The sequence below is a fragment of the Pelodiscus sinensis genome, chromosome 3 (genome assembly GCF_052426305.1).
Source record: "Pelodiscus sinensis isolate ZL-2025 chromosome 3, ASM5242630v1, whole genome shotgun sequence".
Lineage (NCBI taxonomy): Eukaryota > Metazoa > Chordata > Testudines > Trionychidae > Pelodiscus > Pelodiscus sinensis.
The window spans coordinates 149,560,005-149,582,203 of NC_143054.1; the positions used below are offsets into that span (position 1 = coordinate 149,560,005).

The 22,199-nt window shown below is 44.0% G+C and overlaps 1 protein-coding gene across 11 annotated transcripts in view; it reads right to left on the reverse strand.

Annotated features, from left to right (window-relative positions):
* Positions 1-506: 506 nt before the first annotated feature.
* PACC1 (proton activated chloride channel 1) overlaps positions 507-22,199 on the reverse strand; it is an 89,351-nt gene continuing 67,658 nt past the window's right edge. For all 11 annotated transcript variants that reach the window (XM_089777438.1, XM_089777439.1, XM_089777436.1 and 8 more), the window contains 3 exons: positions 10,852-10,996; positions 1,639-1,743; positions 507-1,144 (listed from right to left, as the gene is read on the reverse strand). In XM_089777438.1, coding sequence (XP_089633564.1) covers positions 983-1,144; positions 1,639-1,743; positions 10,852-10,996 — 412 coding nt within the window. In that variant the 3' untranslated portion in view covers positions 507-982. The remainder of the gene's footprint in view (positions 1,145-1,638; positions 1,744-10,851; positions 10,997-22,199) is intronic.

Genomic DNA, 22,199 nt, shown 5'->3' on the forward strand with positions numbered 1-22,199 from the left:
GAGGGCCGCCCCCTCCCCCCCCCACTCCCTCCAAAAAAAAGGGACCCTGAGAGTTGTTAAGAAAAAATCCCAGCGTGGTCTCTTTAAGAAATGCTTTTGAGGCTTTTTGGTCCTAATGGGCTGCCAGTGGCTGCCCGCCATCTTGCCTCCTTGCACTGGGCTGGACAGCTCAGATCCCCTGCAGGACCTGGTAAGCTCCCATAATTTTTGCCTCCTGGCTGGAAAAAAAATCAGAAAATACTGGACATTTTAGGGTGTCCGGTATTTTCTGAATTTTTTTTTTACCAGACAGGAGGTGAAAATACCAGACTGTCCAGTTCAATACCGGATACCTGGCAACCCTACTCTATAGACTTGCTTGTGTATTAACTACAACAAATGGTCAACACCTCAATTTATGGTCAAATTTTGCTCTCACTAAACTATCATTGACTTCATAAGTATTTGAGAATCTGTTTTATGGAAGAATCATTCTACAAATGAAGTATTAAGGCGCACAACACAACTTGCTTTAAAAGCAGCTTTAATACACAGTCCCTGCATTTGAACTAAATGTGAAATGTTTGATAAAAATCCAAGATATTCTGTGCTCTAGCTTACAGGTTGAAGATTTAAGAGAGTGCTTTACATTCATCGTGTGAATTGCTTTGCTCCTTACTGTTCACAGATAGTAACTATGCCTGGGAAGATCACAATGAGGGCAACAAATCATTTTATTGATTCAGGACACTCTTATGGTAGCAAGGGCAGCTCATTTTGCTTACTCAGAAAAGCTTAAACTGCTGTCTAGACTCAAACTAAATACAAACGTCTGTATTCAGTTCTGAAATGCTGTCAAGTTCATAACTTAAAAGGCATGTGTTTAGTGGGGTTGTTCAAATTTCAATTTACTTAAAGCACACAACTCTTTATGTAACTGCTGCATTGTTACAGTTGAAATTTTATCCAGTGTATTAAAAATGTTTTCAAGGTGGTTTAGTCCTCAGCTTATGTGGTTCATTGCTTGACTTCTCCTCTTCAGGTGCCTCTTGCGGATTTTGATCATCCACTTAACGCTTAATTTGGCAAAGTCTGTTGCTTTAAACAGAGCCAAGAAAATACCACATAGTAGAGCAATCATGTTCCACGGGTTGGCAGTGACAATCTGCAAAAGAGTTAAACTATTATTTTTGTCTCCTCTTATACTAAACCTATGTTCAATGTATTATAAAATTACATTTCAAGTTATAATTGTTTTTGCCTTATACATTTCATATGTTATTAGCTCCTACTCTCTAAAAGCATTTTCCTGATTTGGTATTTTTATCCTTTCTAAATCTCTCTTGAGATCAGTGTTTTCTTCCTGGCTATTCTCAAACAAACAAAAGTTCAGATTTAGAAGCAAATTTTGTCTATACAATTTAGTTGTGTGTGTGCACACTCATAATACTGTAATTACTATGCAAATTATCAAATCAAGGAGAGGCAGAAGATGATCTTGACCTCAGCAACATTTAGATGAGTTTGAGAGAACTGGGAGAATTCCTTTTACTTAGGTAATTTTAGCCTTCCTCCAACTTTTTCTGAGCATTGTATGCTGTGAATTTCTTAGTTTTAAATTAAATCATGCAAGAGTCTGAAAGACAAGCATTTACTTACATCTTGAACTTTCTGTATAAATGGATCTTTCCATTCAAATACCACAAAAAACAACTGGTCACTTGCTGGCTTATGCCTCTGGTCAATGTAGTTAACCACACTAGTCTGGAGAAAAGAAAAAAAAAAGGCAGTTTACTTCAGTTCTTGCATCAAAAGTCCATCCTGCTATTACACTAAATGGGGACTAGAAGCAAGTATTGGTCTAGTTTAGTTAGGTATTGTACAAATAGAAAGGGAAGGTTCCTATAGCTGGTTCAATTTCAATCTAATCTACTTAATTTTTAAAAAAAAGAGGCTACTTTATGGCTACGTCTACACTGGCATGATTTTCCGGAAATGCTTTTAACGGAAAAGTTTTCCGTTAAAAGCATTTTCGGAAAAGTGCGTCTAGATTGGCACAGACGCTTTTCCACAAAAGCACTTTTTGCAGAAAAGCGACCGTGGCCAATCTAGACGCGCTTTTCCGCAAAAAAGCCCCGATCGCCATTTTCGCGATCGGGGCTTTTTTGCGGAAAACAAATCTCTGCTGTCTACACTGGCCCTTTGTGCAAAAGTTTTTCAGAAAAAGACTTTTGCCCGAACGGGAGCAGCATAGTATTTCCGCAAAAGCACTGACAATCTTACATGAGATCGTCAGTGCTTCTGCGGAAATTCAAGCGGCCAGTGTAGACAGCTGGCAAGTTTTTCCGGAAAAGCGGCTACTTTTCCGGAAAAAGTGGCCAGTCTAGACACAGCCTATCTGTGAGAAATAAGAAAAGCTGAGTTTGTTCCAAAAAGGTCAAGAAACATTATAATAAAACACAACCATACTTTACACTTAGTTGTTTTCAAAGCTCAAGGCAAATCACACATCTCTATCTGAATACCCTGATTCTCCCAAAACGTGTACAATTTCGGTTTATTTGAAGTAACAGATCTTTAGTGGTAGGCTAAGTTACATAACTTCAGCTGTCTGAATAGCATAGCCAAAGCAAATGTATTTAGATCTGCTTACTGCAGTGTCTTGCAAGGGTGCATCGACAGGAAATGCTCTCCCATCGAGTCCCCTTGTGCTTCTCATTGAGGTGGAGTACCAGAGTCAACAGAAGACAGATTGGCAGTCAATTTATTTCATCTACATTAGACATGATAAATTGACTCCTGCTGGATCAATCGCTGTCAGGTCTATCCGGCTGATAGTGAAGACAAGCCCACAGATAGATAAAGTGACCTATTTTACCTAAACCAAGTAGCGACAGATGGAAACTGATCTGTTACAACCTACAAGCCTCTGTTTAACTAATTAAATGGGATTTTTGCATCCCTACTTGACATATACATAAAATACTAATGTAATACAAATGGGTTTGTGCATCATAAACACTATTAGGGGTTGTTGTTTTTTTTACTGTCAAGTACAGTAAAATTTAAAAATATCTAGAGCCAGGTGTAGGTGATAGGAATTTTCCATTATTAAAATTCAGCACTACTATGAAAAAGGTAATTAATAAAAATAGCTTATCTCTTAATTTTTTCTTCAGAAATATACTGAGGATGAGAAAAATAATCATAGCCTATACCTCACTAATAACCAGTCTGAGGTATAGGTTTGTATAGTGTACAGTCTGAGTTACAGGGTCCAATAGGTAAATGTTTAAACTGTATGGAGGTTAACCACAAAAAAGTTTACCATAAAATTTTGCTATAGGCTAGAGAAAAGTACTCATTCCAGTCCACTGTAATTGCCTGTCCAATATAGAAATGTAGTTCCAACTCAGCTACTTTCATTCAAGAAATCTGTATGACAGGAAAGGAGTAGTACAGTAGAAATCTAAGTCAAAGATATGGAAGAAAGTAAATATAACCGAAAAAAGACTGGATTAGTTCCAAAATTGACTATGAATTTTCCCTACTATCTGGCTCACTTGTTCTGGCATGTCGTTTTCTAAATTTACATTTGACTTTCTGAAAGGCTAAATGTACTATATCCACTCCAACAAAGTGAAAAGGCATGTGATTTATCTTTTACCATCAAACTAGGGCAAATGTAATTATGCCTCAGCTGTTAACTTACGTACATTTCAAAGCACATGCTTGTGAGCTCAAAAATCCAACTACTTTATATTTGTATGAATAGTAATGGCTAGAGTTCTGCTAACACTGATGATCAGAGACTACAAGACATTTGGACTAGAGGAATTCTTATCACAGACAGATTTTTTTATCTGTGATTTCATTGCTAATTGGTGCACTTTATAGGCTCAAGCATCTCAATGGAAGACTTCAGAAAATAAAAAATTGTTAACACTATGCAGATGACACATCATTATATACCCCTCAACATCTGGTTGAATCTGACTGAGCAAGACAAAGACTAGGTTGCAAGGCAGAGGAAATTTTTTCAGGGAGTTTGTAGTTTCCTTTGATTGAAAGTACATACAACTAGTTAATTTAGTCTGCGGTTTAAGATTGCTCTTGGGTTCTATGCGGATGCTAACCTCTCAGGGTATGTCTACACTACAAAGTTAATTCGAACTAACAGCCATTAGTTCGAATTAACTTCAATAGGGGCTACACGTACAAACCGCTAGTTCAAATTTAAATCAAACTAGCAGAGTGCTTAATTCAAACTAGGTAAACTTCATTCTACGAGGAGTAACGCCTAGTTCGAATTAAGTAGTTCGAATTAAGGGCTGGGTAGCCACTTAATTCGAACTAGTAGAGGCTAGCCCTTCCCAGGTTGCCCTGGTGGCCACTCTGGGCCAAACCAGGGAAACTCTTCTGCCCCCCTCCCGGCCCCAGAGCCCTTAAAGGTGCTACAGTCTGGCTACAGTGCTTGCGCCAGTTGCAAGCCTGCCAGCACCCAGCCAGCAGACCCTGCACCTGGCACAGCATGAGCCAGCCACCCGCTGCTACCCAGTAATCCACCTCTTCCCAGGACAAGGCTGGCAGCTCCCAGGAGCCTGCCCGGGGCCGCAAGAGGTGGGCACCCGCCTGGTCTAGTGTGAAGATCATGGACCTCATAGAGGTTTGGAGGGAGGCCTCCAACGTCCACAATCTCCCTACTAGGCACAGGAAAATGGCCATCTAGGGCAGGATAGCTGCCAGCCTGGCCACCAAAGGCCACATGCAAACCCAGGAGCAGGTTTGCATGAAAATCAAGTTGGTCCAGTGAGACCCCGACCCTGAGCTTAGAACATAAGAACGGCCGTACTGGGTCAGACCAAAAGGTCCATCTAGCCCAGTAGCCTGTCTGCCGACAGTGGCCAGCACCAGCTACCCCGGAGGGGATGGACCGAAGACAATGACCAACCAATTTGTCTCGTACCATCCATCTCCAGCCTTCCACAAACAGAGGCCAGGGACACCATTCCTACCCCCTGGCTAATAGCACTCCATGGACCCTACCTCCATGAATTTATCTAACTTCTCTTTAAAGTCTGTTATAGTTCTAGCCTTCACAGCCTCCTGTGGCAAGGAGTTCCACAGGTTGACAATGAGCTGTGTGAAAAAGAACTTTCTTTTATTAGTTTTAAGCCTGCTACCCATTAATTGCATTTGGTGTCCTCTAGTCCTTCTATTATGGGAATTAATGAAGAACTTTTCTTTATTCACCCTCTCCACACCACTCATGATTTTATATACCTCTATCATATCTCCCCTCAGTCTCCTCTTTTCTAAGTTCAAAAGTCCCGGTCTCTTTAGCCTCTCTTCATATGAGACCTGTTCCAAACTCCTAATCATTTTATTTGCCCTTTTCTGAACCCTTTCCAAGGCCAAATATCTTTTTTGAGGTGAGGAGACCACATCTGTACACAGTACTGAAGATATGGCGTACCATAGTTTTATACTTCCCCCTCCTCCTCCTTCCCCTGGCTTCCCCCTTCCAGCTCCCTCCTCCCAGGTTTCCCCCTCTCCTCTTCCACCCTCTCTCTTCCCCTCTCCCACCTCCTTTTCCCAGTCGCCCCAGAGGTTAATCCCCCCCCCCCCCAGTTTTGTTAAATAAAGAGATTTTCTATTTTTGAACACGTGTCCTTTATTTTTTACATCAGGAAGGGGGGCAAGGGAGGGGTAAGTGGAAGGAGGTGAGGGAGGAATGGAGCATGAGCCCCTGATGGGGAGGACTGGGGTGGCTCTGCGGGCTCCTCGGGGTGGAAGTTCTCCTGCAGGGCCTCCTGGATCCTGACAGCCCCCCAATTGACCATCCCCCCAGATGGCAGCCTGCGGCAAGTGCAGCCCGGCTGATGGCCAAGTGCTGTGATGTGCCCAGTGTGGGCACTCAGGGCACTCCAAGACAGGACTGCTTTGCTGTCCCTCATCCAGTTAGACAAGCAAGCAGGGAACCCTGAGAACTGTCTGTCCGGGGTGGGGGTCGGGTCCCTTTAAGCACAGCCCTTGGCTAGCCTGAGGCAGTAGTTCCACACTCTAAGTCCTAACCTGATGCCCTGCCGGCACTGGTTCTGGCCAGCCATAACTTCGGTTCAGGGTCCACTCAATGTGGACATGCTATTTTGAATTAGCAAAATGCTAATTCGAATTAGTTTTTAGGTCTAGATGCACTAATTCGAATTAGCTTATTTCGAATCAACTAATTCGAATTAAGTTAGTTCGAATTAGTGATGTAGTGTAGACATACCCTCAGAGAGCAACATCCACAACTAATGTTTTATATCATCTGAAGTTGGCTAAGAGACATAATCCCATACTGGCAGCTTACTTACTCTTAGTTATGGACTACAGCAATGCAATATACTTGAGCAAGAAGACATCTGTCTTTAGTGATCTCCAACTAGAACAAAAGGCACATTAGTGTGTCTCCTCCCAACATGGCTACCATGAGCACATAAGACCTGTCCTTTGTTCCTTACACTGCCTCCCCAAAGAATTCTGAATCCAGGTCTCAATCCATGGCCTGGGCCAAGGATATCTAAAAGTTTGCCTTAAAGTACCACTATAACAACTGTGGTTAGCAACTCTGCAGCTCAGGCTACATGTTGCCTGTGCAAGATACAGAACTTTCTCAGAGGCCAGTATGAAACTGGAATTAATTCCACAATTCTAAACCTAACCTTTGAAACATTCTTCTTGTGTTAACATCATAGGAGCATGTATATAAAACCATTACTAAGCTGAAATGCTACATTCTTCGTTGCATTGGGCGAACCAGTCCCATGGGACAGAATACAGTAACGAGAGCAGTATTAGAAGAATATACAATTGTATCAGGAGCCCTCAGAACCAGGCCTGGCCTTTGAGCAAGGTGAGTGAGGCAGTTGCCTTGAGCCCCGCAGCGCCGTGCATTCAGGGCCTCACACTGCCCAGCTCCCGGCTCCACCCACCCAGCCGCTCACTCACTGCCCTGACTGGGAGCTGCGCAGCCATGCAGCTCAGCCAACCATAGTGTGCTGCCTTGGGCCCCACAAAGTCTTTGGCAGGGCCTGCTCAGAACAGTGGCATAAATCTCCTTATTTAGATGGAAAAAAGGTCATTTCAAGGAGTCCGTGTAAATCATCTCAAGGATCTGCTGTTCTTCCAAGGGACAAGGGTTCACATGGAAAGGAATTCATTGAGTCAAGCTCAGTGGATGGTCATTAAAAGTCACAAGTTGACTCCACCTCCAATAAGGCTTTGTTGTTCTCTTGCAAACAGTCAAGATGCTGAAATATCAGATTCTGGAGGATTACAAGGTAAAAAAGAGCTTCATGGTAGATCATCCTGATTTCAGGTACTATTGTTAGTAAGGGATCAAACTTATCCAGCAGTGCTCTCAAGCATGGGAAATACTGTCACTGAATGACTTGTTCACAATTTAGTCAGTATCTGGATTTCTCTAGAATCTCAGTATAAGCTGTAGCAAGGTCTACTTTGCACTGACCTAAAGTGTTTTCAATGTCAATAAGTCTTGTTTCTCATTACCTCATAGCCAGACTTAACAAACTTAACTCATCCTCCAGTATAAGGGTGTACCACTAGGAAGCTTAGTTTAATCCTCAAGACCCACACCATCTATCCTGTAAACCCATGATTTGTTTTTACATATTGAACAGATTTCTAAAAATGCTTTTTCTGGTTAACTCTGAATTTCATTGCTCAACCTTTATTTATTTATTTATTTTTTTTAAACTCTTACTACATTCTGGCTTTGGAATTCCTCTCCTATAGGATACTCTTTTCCTGACATCACTGCTTTGGAGCTTTGCAAGTGCCCCATGTTGCTTCTGCACAGAGAAGCTGAGTTTGTGAACTGAAAGACACGTCATCCAAAGAGGAAAACAGAGTATGTCCCAGTGAATATTTCTCTTTCCAATTATGCAACAAGTTAACACACATGCTCTTCTAAAACCAAATGTCTATAGTCTCCTGCTCTTAGCAAAGAAATGCTTCACCTGCCAGTCACAGCTGGCAGTTGCACAGAAGGCAGTTTTCATACAAGTTTTCATACAAGGCAATTGCAGTTCTAACTGATTTTGCAGATGCCTCCTTCCAAACAACATAGGGAATGAGACAAGTTAGGGCTTATCTATATTTAAAATGCTACAGCACCACTGTAACGCTTCAATATTGGAACTGTCTACAGCAGGGGTGGGCAAATACTGGTCCATGGACTGGATGTGGGTCTGCCAAGGTTAGTTCTCATAGACCATCCCCCCAACCACTGCATTTACCTGTGCCTCCACTGGTAAGAGGGTATCAGAGCTCCCATTTACTACAGATCACTGTTTCTGGCCAATGGGAGCTGCAATCACCCGTACCTGTGACGGTGTAGGTAAATAAAGTGGCAGCAGCCCACGAGGGGCTAACCCTGGAGAAAGAGATCTACACAGATGGGAGGGGTTCTCTAATTGGTAGAGCCCTACCAAATTCACAGCCATGAAAAACACATCCTGGACTGTAAAATCCGGTCTTTTGTGTGCTTTTACCCTGTACTATACAGATTTCACAGAGGAGAACAGCAATTCTCAAAAGGGGAATTACAGGGAGGTTGCAAGGTTTTTTTTAGCAGGGGGAGGGGGAGGCGGTGTCATGATATTGCCACTCTTATTCCTGTGCTGCCTTCAGAGCTAGGTGGCCAGAGAGCAGTGGCTATTGGCCAGGCACCCAGATCTGAGGCATGCCCTGTCAGCAGCAGTAAGTGGTAAGTAATGCCACACCGTGTCACCCTTACTTCTGTGCTGCTGCCTTCAGAGCTGGTGGCCAGAGTGGTGGCTGCTGCCCGAGGGCCCAAGTCTGCAGGCAGCAGCACAAAAATAAAAGTGGCAGAACTACATTATGCCATCCTTACTTCTACTCTACTGCTGGTGGTGGCTCTGCCTTCAGAGCTGGGCTGCTGGCCAGCAGCCATTGCTCTCCAGCTGCCCAGCTCGGAACACATCACCACCACTACCAGCAACTCCAGAAATAAGGGTAGCAGATACCACCATCCACTCTATAATAACCTTGTGAGATCCCCCCATTCGCAGACAACTCATTTTTGGGTCAGGACCCCCACAATTACAATACCATGACATTTCAGATTTAAATAGCTGAAATCATGCAATTTGATTTTTAAAATTCTATGAGTGTGAAATTGGCCAAAATGGATTGAATGTGTTAAGGCTCTGCTCATCAGCTCATCGAAGTAATCCACATCTTCGAAAGGCAGTTCTTCCATAGACCTAATGCTATCTCCAGGAGACTTAGGAGAGCTTAACAATGCCTCTCAGGATATGCTGACACTACGCAGTTTTTCCTGGATACCGGAGGAATCCCAAAAAAACCCTCTGCTGCATCCAGGGAACAGTTCTGCTCTTCTGCTTTTTTTGCTTGTTTGCTTGCGGAAGAACAGACATGCTCTTTCGGAAGCACTCTTCTGAAAGGGGAGGTTTTTCTGAAATTTGCCCAGTGTAGATGGGCCAAGTTTTAGAAAAGCCTCTTCCGAAAAAACTATCAAAAAAGATAAGCAAACTGCGGAGTGCAATTTGCATACCTTTTTCCGATAAATCATTGTAGTCTAGACATAGCCTCACAGAGCTGAGCTTCACACCCTTAATGGATGTAGTTAAATCTGTCTAATTTCTAGTGTAGACCATCTCATTCTTTATTATTACTCTGATCCTTGAGTGTCTTGGCTTCTCTGTTCAGGCAAGTTTTTCCAGACCACCTAGACAAACTGGAGAATTGGGCCAAAAGAAATTTGATGAGGTTCAACAAGGACAAGTGCAGAGTCAGGTATTTGGGACGGAAGAATCCCAAGCATTGTTACATGCTGGGGACGAACTGTCGTAAGTAGCAGTTCAGCAGAAAAGGACCTGGGGATTAAAGTGGATGAGAAGATGGACATAAGTCAACAGTGTGCCCTTGTAGCTAAGAAGGCTAATGGCATATTAGGAGGAGTATTGCCAGCAGATCTAGAGAAGTGATTATTCCCCTTTATTCGGCTCTGGTGAGGCCAAATCTGGAGTACTGCGTCCAGCTCTGGGCTCCCCACTATGGAAAGGATGTGGACACATTGGAGAGGGCAACCAAAATGATTAGGAGGCTGGAGCATATGACTTATGAGGAGAGGCTGAGAGATTTGGGTTTGTTTAGTCTGCAGAAGAGCAGAGAGAGGGGGGATTTGATAGCAGCCTTCAACTTCCTGAAGGGAGGTTCCAAAGAGGATGGAGAGAGGCTGTTAACAGTAGTGACGGATGGCAGAACAAGGAGCAATGGTCTCAAGTTACAGTGGGGAAAGTCCAGGTTGAATATTAGGAAAAAGTATTTCACTAGGAGGGTGGTGAAGTACTGGGATGGGTAACCTAGGGAAGTAGTGGAATCTCCATCCCTAGAGGTGTTTAAGTCTTGGCTTGACAAGACCCTGGCTGGGATGATTTAGTTGGGACTGGTCCTGCTTTGGGCAGGGGGCTGGACTGGATGACCGCCTGAGGTCTCTTCCAGCTCTAGGATTCTCTGATTCTAGTAAAGCCATAAGGGCAATATAAATTCTTTGCTGTGTTGTAGTTTTATGAAATGTGGGAAAGTGATGAAGCTGCTCATTGGTGATCTGGCATAAGGACTAATGAAACATGAAAGTCAATTTTATCTGCCACTGTGCATCTCAGTTAGCATCTTCAAAGCCATGCTACCCTAAGGAACTCTATTAAACAAGATTACTAATGCAGCACTGTATGTATGGAATGATTCTCGCAACATGTACAGAATGAAAATGAGCTGTGTTCTGACACATTTAGAAAACCGTTACAGAGTACTACTTACCTCCTGTTTGAATTCCACAGTTTCACTCCCATCTTCCTCTTTTGTTTTCACCAAGGACATTTTGACCCAGGTTCGAAAATCACCAGAGAACTTCCAGCTGGAGTATGAGCTTTCACAATCTTTCATGAATTCTGCTTTATCTGGACTGGAGAGGGGAGGAGGACAAAAGTATTACTTCCCTGAACAAATCTGGACCAAAATATTTTACTGCTTTAGAATGCTCAAATTGAAAAACTGAAGGCTTTTTAAAATGCCTCTGTGTTACCTTGAAGTAGCTCTTTTGCAAGCCTGCTAAAAACATAATTTGTACTAGGATTTTAATTTGTCTGTATTACACACCTGTTTCGATCCAATAGGTGATGTATTGTCCCTTCACTGTATCAGTTTTCCACTCGACCTTTGGTAAAAAAGGTGAAGAGCTCAAGAAATTAAACTCTTGTCATTTGGCCCAAAGACAAATCTCTTTGTGTGTTTCATGCCAATCCCTGAAGCCATTTTAAATACATTTCCCAGAGAAATGAATACAGTTAAGGCATGGACTGACCATTTAAAGAGCAGGGTATGAAGTAAGTCAATCATTCAAGAAGGTTGGGGCTCAGTCACAGTTGTGCCAGATTTAGTTAACTTTCTGGATGAAGAGAATTTGCACCTGGGTTGAGAATTTGACATGGGATATATAGTCATTGGGATAAAATATAATGTGCTTTTACTAAAAAGTAGATTGTGCCAGAGTCCAGACCAACCTGATCTTTCTTTGAGAAGATACTTAGAATACTGGGTTATGTGACGGGGAAGCATATGACTAACAGCCACGTCCGCTGGAAGATTTTAAGGAAGCCTGTGGTCATTCTGGGGAGAAACAATGGGGAGGACTTACGTGTGTATGAACTACTCCCCACAGAGAGAGCAGAACAAGTACTCAGAAAAAATAGTTAACGACATGGGGTATATAGTCATTGGGATAAAATATAATGTGCTTTTACTAAAAGTAGATTGTGCCTGAGTCCAGACCAATCTTATCTTTCTTTGAGAAGATACTTGGAATACTTGGAAGATGCGTGAGAATACTTTGAGAAGATAGCCAATTATTTTAGATAAAGGAAATGCAGTGCTCCCTAGATTTCAGTAAGGTATTTGTTATAACGCCTTAAATTGAAGATGATGGGAATTGATATGAAAACTGAAAGGTGGATAAGGAACTGATTAAAAAGGGCATTACAGAGGCAGTCACAGAAAACCCCTTGGGGGTGCTTCTTGGTGTGCTGACAAAGCCACTGGCACTCGCCTCCTTGCTCTCTGGGGCTTCTCACCACCCTGTTGTTCTTGGCTAGATCTCCTGGTCCCACCCAGCACAGGCTCTGAGTTGAGATCACTGCCTTCGCAAAGATCAGTACAGACACTGAAACTCTTCAGGTCTGAGGAGAATGTAGTTTCGGGCTCAGCTCCAGAGAAACCACTTCCCAAATGGGATCGGAACCCCAAATAAATCATTCAGGTGAGCCCCCTTTAGCAATGGAAGGAGGATGCCTACACTGATTGCTCCCCCAGGTAGCAATTATTTACATTGGGCTTGACAGACAATTAAAGTGATCGTACTAAGTACAAGCAGTAGGATTTAAGTAGATGGAAGCGAAAACAAGCAGTTTAAAGTAGATGACATTTTTAAAATAACAGAAAACACACAGCTAGTTCTAACACACTAAAACCTCAGTATAAACTTACAAAACTGTTCTTGTTCCAGCTAAAACTCCATTCCAAGGAAGTTCTTTTTTCCCTGGGGGTCTCTGGTTCATTCTCTTGGGTGTGACATGCCAGCCAAAGGCCAGGGCCCTGAAAACTTTGCATCTTAAATGGCCTTCCTTTTGGGTGAGAATTCTTTGTCTCTACATTCCACCCTTCCAAGGAAAATTACCTGGTCAGATTGTACTGGTTAGGTCACTTGTGTTCCCAAGACCAACACCTGCTAAGACTTAAAGGACAAAGGAGGCTGTTTGCAGGGGAACGACCAGACATTGAGGGAAACACCTTTGATGGCTTTCATTTGCACATTTAAAACCATACATTTCATACTCCATATTTCTAACTTTACATACAAGAATAACACATACACCAAAGTAAGCTATACAAATCCAGCACACTGAAACATTGAAATTGATAGGTTACATTTTGTCCAAAGCATCTTCAAATTGTACATATTTATGTCCATAAGTCATTTTTGTAAAGAGGGGCGGGAACCGTCACAGGGAACATTATAATGTGCCATACTGAAAGATGAACTAGCAAGTTGGAGGAAGATTACTAAACTAATGGAGTTTCTCAGGGATTGGTTTGGGAGATCAAACTTATTTCACGTTTTTATTAGCGATCTTGGCATAGAAAGTGGACATGTGCTAATAAAATTTGCTGCAAGGGGAGGTATTGCCAATATAGAGGAGGACCTGAATATCATAGATGATGATTTGGAGGGCCTTGTAAACTGGAGTAATAGAAATTAGATTAAATTTAATAGTGCAAAGTGCAAACTTGTGCACTTAAGGTCTAATAAGTATTTATACATTGGGGAATTAGCAGTTGGAAGTGACAGAGGAGGGAACAGACCTGAGTGTATTGGTTGATTGTAGGATGGTTAATGCAGTCCAAGGCTGTAACAGGCAAGTTATTTCCAGCAGATACAGGGAAGTGTTAGTATCATTATACAAGGCACTGGTGAGAGCTCATCTGGAAAACAATGGGTAATTCTGGTGTCTCACATTTAAGAAGGATGAATTCAAATGGCAATAGGTGCAGAGAAGGGCTTCAAGATTGAACTTGACAGGTTTGTGGAGAGGATGATATGATGAGACTGCGTACAATGGCATGTAGCCAACCAGTGACTGCTAGCAGCAAATATCTCAGGGTATGTCTACACTACTCTCCTAATTCGAAATAGGAGGGTAATGTAGTCATACCACAATTGCAAATGAAGCCCGGGATTTGAATTTCCCGGGCTTCATTTGCAAAAGCTGGCCGGCGCCATTTTTAAATGCCGGCAGTTCGAACCCCGTGCCGCGGCTACACGCGGCACGGGGTTCGAACTGCCGGCATTTAAAAATGGCGCCGGCCGGCTTTATGCAAATGAAGCCCGGGAAATTCAAATCCCGGGCTTCATTTGCAATTGCGGTATGACTACATTACCCTCCTATTTCGAATTAGGAGGGTAGTGTAGACATATCCTCCTATGGCTGGTGATGGGACACTAGATAGGGAGGGCTCTGAGTTATTACTGAGAATTCTTTCCCAGGTATCTGGCTGGTGGGCCTTGCCCACATGCTCAAAGTCCAACTGATCACCATATTTGGGGTCAGAAATATTTTTTTTTCCTAGATCAGATACAAAGTTTACACACCTCATGCAGTAACTGGAGTTCTTTGAGATCCCTGCAGAGGAAAGGGATAGAGTAGCCCGAGAGGATGATATCAAGCACCCATTTGTCTGAGGTGACAGTGACCCACTGATGGTAAAATGGGTGGAGACAGTTTTGAAATGTACGTATGGTCACAAATGGCATTGAAAATACTGGTGGGGGGGGGGGGGTTTCCAGGAGCTTGACTAAGGCCTCAATTTGCTTCCTGGTAGATGGTGGTTGTGACACTGAGCCTGAAGGCTGCCTGCATCTTTGAGGGCAGGCTCTATTCCCGGCCTGGTTATCGTTGATAATGGTACTGGCGACATCTATTGGCAGGTATGTGGATGCCTATAGTGCGAAGGGTGGTGTGTGAGTCCTTCATGGTATTGAGCACCTCATTAGTTTTGCTAGAGAACAGTTTGTCACCATCAAAGGGCAGCTTCTCCACAGTAGACTGGATCTCCCAAGGGAACGTGGCTGGGGAGAACTTCGAGGCCCAGCACATAACAATGACCATTGCAGTAGTCCTGGCAGCTGTATCCGCAGCATCCAACACAGCTTGGAAAGCAGTGGCGGAAATGATCTGTCCCTCAGCCACAATGGCTCTAAATTGTGGTCTCTTTATCTCTGCAAAGTCCATTAGTTTGGCATAATTCTTAAGATCATATTTGTCTAGTAAAGCTGAATAATTCAAAATCCTGACCAGTAGTGTTGAGGATGTGTAGATTTTGCAATCAAAGAGGTTAAGTCTCTCACTGTCCTTATTTAACATGAATGTCCTTAACATTCATGTTAAAATTCGACACTCTCCAAAAAGGAATGAACAAACACTCAAGCTATCTTACCCATTACCAAGATAGCTTCCCCAATTATCCCCTCTAATACCATTAACTCACAAACATCCCACTCTCCCCACCTCTAATATCATCAATTCACAGACACTTACCTTCCTTCCTTCCCCCCCGCCTGCATCCCCCTCCTGTTCTGAAATGTGATTTGTCCTTTTCATATGTGTTCATTTTTTTTTAATTGTATCCTTTGGTATATATGGTTGTGACTATTTTCTTCCACTATTTGATCTGAGGAAGTGGGTCTGGCCCACGAAAGCTCATCATCTAATAAACCATCTTGTTAGTCTTTAAAGTGTTACATTGTCCTGCATTTTGCTTCAGCTACCCCAGACTAACACGGCTACATTTCTATCACTGTCCTTATTTGGAAATGTCAGTGCTTCATGCGCTGGCATGTGGCTTCCACCACTAAGGAATTCATCGTGTGGTGAGTAAAAAGGAACTCTGAACCCTTAGCGTGTACATGTTTCTTGTCTGCCCTTTGTACATTAGTGGTATAGAAGCAGGGATTGGCCAGATGGCATTGGCAGGATTCAAAATAGCTGGATTGATCGGAAGAGCTATTTTGACTGATGATGATGCCTGGAGGATATCCATGAGCTCATTCTGAAGCTTGGACACTTCCCCCAGAGCAATTGTAAGCTCTGCTGCTACATGCTTAAAGAGCTCATGAAAATGCGCAAAATCAGCCACCACTGAAGGTGGTGGAAGCATTATAGCCTCATCCAGTGAAGGCTAGAGGTGAGGCATTAGGAGATTATTCCCCTGGAGCTTGCACCTCATGCTCCTCTGGGAGCTGAGACTGCTGCACAGATGAAGTTGTGCATGGTGTGTAGAAACTGCCCTGCTTATAAGGGCTGGGTTGCACACTGTGGGTGTGCCTAGACTACAGGGTTTTGTTGGCAAAACTATACCTGCATCTACACTGCCACTGAGTTCTGTTGACATAATGTCGACAGAACTCAGCAGTTTTGTTGACAGCGGTAAACCTCATTCTACGAGGAATAACGCCTTTTGTTTATGGAGTTCTGTTGACAGAAGGCGTTATTGCATCTACGCTGTCCTTTGCGTCTACACCAGTGTTTCCCAAATGGTGTTCCGGGGAACCCTGGAGTTCCGCGAAGTGAAAATAAGGGTTCCGCGAGAAAATTCCATTACAATAACGTTATTATTAAAATAAATAATAATAGTAATAATAAATATTAAGCATTTATGAATTTTATTGAAACCAATTTTCATTTGTGTTGATCTCATGACCTTGTTTAGCATTTGTTTATTATTATCCTTACTTATTTGCAGCTCCATATATAAAACTGCTATTAGGGGTTCCACAAAATTCTTTTGAGTTTAAAAGGGTTCCGTGGCCAAATAAAATTGGGAAACACTAGTCTACACTGTCATGTCAACAAAGCGGCTTGCTTTGTCGACAGAACTGGATGCAGTCTAGATGCTATTTGTCGACAGAAGCTTTGTCGACAGTATCTGTTGACAAAATTTCTGTCGACAAAAGCCTGTAGTCTAGATGTACCCTGTGATGCCTCCTGTAGGAACTCCACGAGCTCCAGTATGGCCACTGTGCTAGATGTGGTACAGGGGAGAGGGTATATGTACCATAAGGGGACTTAGAAGACCCAAGGATCAGAGCATGTCTTGTAGTAGCACACTGGAGGACTATGATGCAGAGAGAAAGAGGCTTGTATGCCCTCCTCATCATCACTGGAGATATGCGATGGTGCTGGCGTATTGTGATGGCGTAGGTCTGGGCAATATGTCAGTACTGAAGAGTGGCGACTATGGAGCAGATGTTACTGCTAGGTCTGCATGCCGCATATTAGGCAACAGTGCAGCAAGTATCGGTGCCAGTGTCTCCCAAAGTTGGCATGTACTATGCTGATGGAATGGTCAGTGCAGAAGGCAGAGTGCGTTGGCAAGTCGGAAACACTGAGGATATGGTCAGTGCCAACGATTTCATGGGTGCCGTTTGTGCCATCGGTGCCGTAGGATATATCAGCTTCATCAGTGCCGATGGTATCTGTTATGGTGCTGATAATGGTACCGATGTGGTTGTTGGTGCCGAGGCCTTTGATGGCGCCAACTGTTTAGACTCTTCGGGATCAGTACCTGAGCCAGCAGGTGGTACCATGGTGCCTGAGGTACCAGAGGTGTCGCAGGAGGAAGGCATACAAGCCTCTTCCCGCACCGTAATCCTCCAGTGCATTATTACAAGCCATGCTATGATCCTCAGGGCTCGCAAGTCCCCCCCGATGCATTGGTCTTGTGGGAGACCATTTCTTAGCAGAAAGATCCCTGTGAGGATCTGAGAAGCTCCTCTTTTTAGGCACCTTTTTCCCATGAGGAGAACCTGAGGGTGATTGTACCACCCGAGGTTGTGATCCTGGGTCAGATTCAGAGTGTAGATTCTTTTCTAAAAGAATCATCTTCAGGCAAAAGTCTCCATCCCTGGCCTTAAGTTTGGCACAGTGAGGGTAGGCCTGAGGCGAATGATCTTCACTGAGGCATCTGACACATTGAGAATATCCGTCAGAAACCGACATCACCTCTTGATGCCTGAAAAACCAGCCATTTTGATAAAAGAAAAAAAAACTAACTACTAACGTACTAAGACTAATAACAACAAGAACAATCTAACAAACTAACCGAAGAACAATCTAGTGTTTGAAGAGTACAGAGAAGTGCAGAGCTCTGTCTCAGGCCAAGGACAGTTGAAAAGCAACTGGAGGGCTCGGATTGCACATGTGCTGTTCCAAACAGCGTGCTGTGCATGCACGGCCTGTGCAGGGACTGCTTAAAAATCTCCAATCCAGGTGCCAGGACAGGACCAAGACCAGATGTGGACCATCCATGGGAACATCTCTTGAAGGAGAAGGGCAGAGATCTTGGGAGTGTTTCACCTTCCTCTGCTGTGTTACTTTCAGGTATAAAATAGAGTAAATGGTGGATTCTCTATAAATCTAAGTCTTTAAATCATGATGTGAGGACTACAGTAACTCAGCCAGAACTTAGGGTCCATTGCAGAAGTGGAAGGTTCTGCGGCCTGCAGTGTGCAGTCAGTAAGACTAGATGATCATGATTCTCCCTTCTGGCTTTAAGTCTAAGTGTTCTGAGTGAGCACTCTATTAAAGTGCAGGAGTCTGGCCAATCCAACTTGCCTCTCTCCATCAAGGACTCTGCTGGATCCATGCCTTTTTTCCCCTGTACTCATAGAATCATACAGCTGGAAGAGACTTTAGAAGGCCATCAAGCCCAGCCCCCTGCCCAAGGCAGGACCAATCCCAATTAAATCAACCCAGCCAGGGCTTTGTCAAGCCAGGACTTAAACATTTCTAGGGTGGAGACTCCACTACTTCCCTAGGTAACCCATTCCAGTGCTTCACCGCCCTCCTAGTGAAATTGTTTTTCCTAATATCCAACCTGGACCTCTCCCACCACAACTTGAGACCATTGTTTCTTGTTCTACCATCCATCACTACTGTGAAGAGCCTTTCTCCAGCCTCTTTGGAACCTCCCTTCAGGAAGCTGAAGGATGCTATCAAATCCCCCCTCACTCTTCTCTTCTAGACCCTACTCCTCAGCCTCTCCTCGTAGGTCATATGCTCCAGCCACCTAATCATTTTGGTTGCCATCCGCTGGACCCTCTCCAATGCATCCACATCCTTCCTGGAATTGGGGGCTCAGAACTGGACACAATACTCCAGACGTGGCCTCACCAGAGCTGAATAAAGAGGAATAATCACATCTCTGGATCGCCTGACAATGCTCCTCTTCATGCAATCGAGTATGACATTAGCCTTCTTGGCTACAAGTGCACACTGTTGACTCATGTCCAGCTTCTCATCCACTGTAACCCCCAGGTCCTTTTCTACAGAACTGCTACTTAGCCAGTTGGTTCCTGGCCTGTAACAATGCTTGGGATTCTTCCGTCCCAAGTGCAGGACTCTACACTTGTCCTTGTTGAACCTCATGAGATTCCTTGTGGCCCAATCCTCCAATTTGTCTAAGTCACTCTAGACCATATCCCCTCCCTCCAGCGTGTCTACCTCTCCCCCTACCTTAGTGTCATCTGCAAACTTGCTGAGGGTGCAATCCATCCCCTCATGCAGATCATTAATAAAGATGTTGAACAAAACCGGTCCTAGAACTGAACCTCGGGGCACTCCGCTAGAAACTGACCACCATCCTGACACTCAGCCATTGATCACTACCTGCTGGGCCCGGCCTTCCAGCCAGCTTTCTATCCATCTTTCCGTCCATTTATCCAATCCACATTCCCTTAACTTGCTGGCAAGAATGTTGTGGGAGACCATATCAAAAACCTTGCTAAAGTCAAGCTATATCACATCCACTGACTTCCCCGTAGCCACAGAGCCAGTTAACCTCATCATAGAAGGTAATCAGATTGGTCAGGCATGACTTGCCCTTCATGAATCCATGCTGACTATTCCTGATCACCCTCCCCTCTTCAAAGTGCTTTAAAATGCTTGACGATCCCCTCCATGATTTTTCCAGGAACTGAGGTAAGACTTACCAGCCTATAGTTCCCTGGATCGTCCTTCTTCCCTTTCTTAAAGATAGACACTATATTTGTCTTTTTCCAATCATCTGGGATCTCTCCCGATCTCAATGACTTTTCAAAGATAATGGCCAAAGGCTTCTTAATGACATTTGCCAACTCTCTCAGAACCTTTTGATGTATTAAGTCCGGGCTCATGGATTTATGTAAGTTTAGCTTTTCTAAACAGTTCCTAACCTGTTCTTTACCCACCAAGAGCTGTCCAGCTTCATCCCATATTATGTCCCTTAGAGCATTAGTCTGGGAACTGACCTTGTCAGTGAAGACAGAGGCAAAGAAAGCATTGAGTAGTTCAGCTTTCCCCACATCATCTGTCACTAGGTTACCTGCGTCATCCAGTAGGGCCACCACACCCTCTCAGATCACCTTCTTCTTGTTAACATGCCTGTAGAAACCTTTCTTGTTATCCTTCACATCTCTTGTGCGTCGCAATTCCAATTGCGCTTTCACCTTCCTGATAATTCCCCTGCATTCTTGAGCTATACATTTATACCCCTCCCTAGTTATCTGTCCAAGTTTCCACTTTTTGTAAGCTCCCTTTTTGTGCTTAAGTTCACCAAGGATTTCCCCGGTGAGCCAATCCAGTCTCCAACTATGTTTGCCTCTCTTGCTATGCATCAGGATGGTTTCTTTCTGTGCCTTCAATAAGGCTTCTTTAAAATACTGCCAGCTCTCCTGGACTCCTTTCCCCTTCATGTTAGCAGCCCGGGGGATTCTGCCCTTCAGGTTTCTGAAGGAGTCGAAGTCTGCTTTTCTGAAGTCCAAGATGTGTATTTTACTACTCTCTTTTCTTTCTTTGATCAGGATCCTGAAATTTACCATCTCATAATCACTGCTTCCCAAGTTGTCACCCACTTCAACTTCCCCTATTAGCTCCTTCCTGTGTGGGAGCAGAAGATCAAGCTACGCACGGCCTCTGGTTGGATCCTGCAGCACTTGTACTAAGAAGTTATCCCCAACATTCTCCAAAAACTTCCTGGATTCTTTGTGTACTGCCATATTGGTCTCCCAACAGATGTCGGGGTGATTAAAGTCCCCCATGAGAAACAGGGCCTGCAATCTGGAAACTTCTTTCTATTGTCCGAAGAAAGCCTCATCTATCTCATCCACCTGATTCAGCAGCCTGTAGCAGACACCAACCACAACATCACTGCTTTTGCTTACACCTCTAAACTTGACCCATAGGCTCTCAACAGGCTTTTCTCCCTCTATATACTGGAGTTGTGAGCAATCATAGTGCTCTCCTACATACAGTGTTACTCCTCCTCCTTTCCTCCCCTGCCTGTTCTTCCTGAACAGTTTGTACCCTTCCATGACAGCACTCCAGTCATGCAAGTCATCCCACCAAGGCTCCATTATCCCAATGAAAACTACTTGGACTGGGCCAGGGCCTCCAATTCTTCCTGTTTGTTACCCAGGCTTTTCGCATTGGTGTACAAACATCTTAGATAACCAGTTGATCGCCCTACCCTCTCCATTCGAATCAGGGGTCCTCCTTTGTTGCGCAGTCCTCTTTGCATTTCTTCCCGGTATCCAACTTCCCCACTCCCCTCAGGGTTTTAGTCACCGTCCCCCAGCAAACCTAGTTTAAAGCCCTCCTCACTAAATTTGCAAGCCTGCCCGCGAAGATGCTCCTTTCTCTCTTTGTTAGGTGGATCCTTTCTCTCTTCCTAACAATCCTTGTGCCCGGAACAGAGTCCCATGGTCAAAGAAACCAAAACCCTCTCTGTGACACCACCTGGGCAACCATGCATTTACTTCCTCAATTCAACGATTCCTACCCAGTCCTTTCCCTTCAACAGAGAGGATGGATGAGAACACCAGTTGTGCTCTGAAATCTTTGATCCTTCTTCCCAACTCGACATAATCTGCAGTAACCCGCTTAAGATCGTCCTTGGCTGTATCGTTAGTTCCCAGATGGAGAAGCAGGATGGGGTAGCGATCTGAATAATTGATCAGTTCTGTAAGTCTCTCAGTCACATCCTGAATTCGAGCTCCCGGTAAGCAGCACACCTCTCGAGAATCCAGGTCTGGACGGCAGATGGATGGCTCAGTCCCTCTTGCGAGGGAGTTGCCGACGACCACCACCACCCGTCGTTTTCTTTTGGGGGTGGTGGTCATGGAACCCCCATCTCTAGAACTACACATCCCATGCCTTCCAGTTGAAGTGGTTCCCTTCCGATTTATTCCTTGTGAAGTCCCTTCAAAAGCATTCACCATCGCAGAGCCTGTAGAGAGAGCCTGAAAGTGATTACTTACCTCTGTAGCAATGGGGGATTCCTGTGCTGGCCTTTTTAGATTTCAAACTTTAATTAGAAGCCAACAGTTACCAGCTGCCAGTCACAGCACACACTCCATGGGGGTGTGAGGCTGGGGTCTTTTTTCGCTTCTTATCAACCCATAAGCTCTGACTGTGATGTGATGGGAGCTGAACAGCTGGTGATGGCGGTGGTGTCAGATCAGCTCCTTTTCTGGCTTATTGTGAATAGGCAAATGTGCATAGAAGGTGGTGCCCCATCCA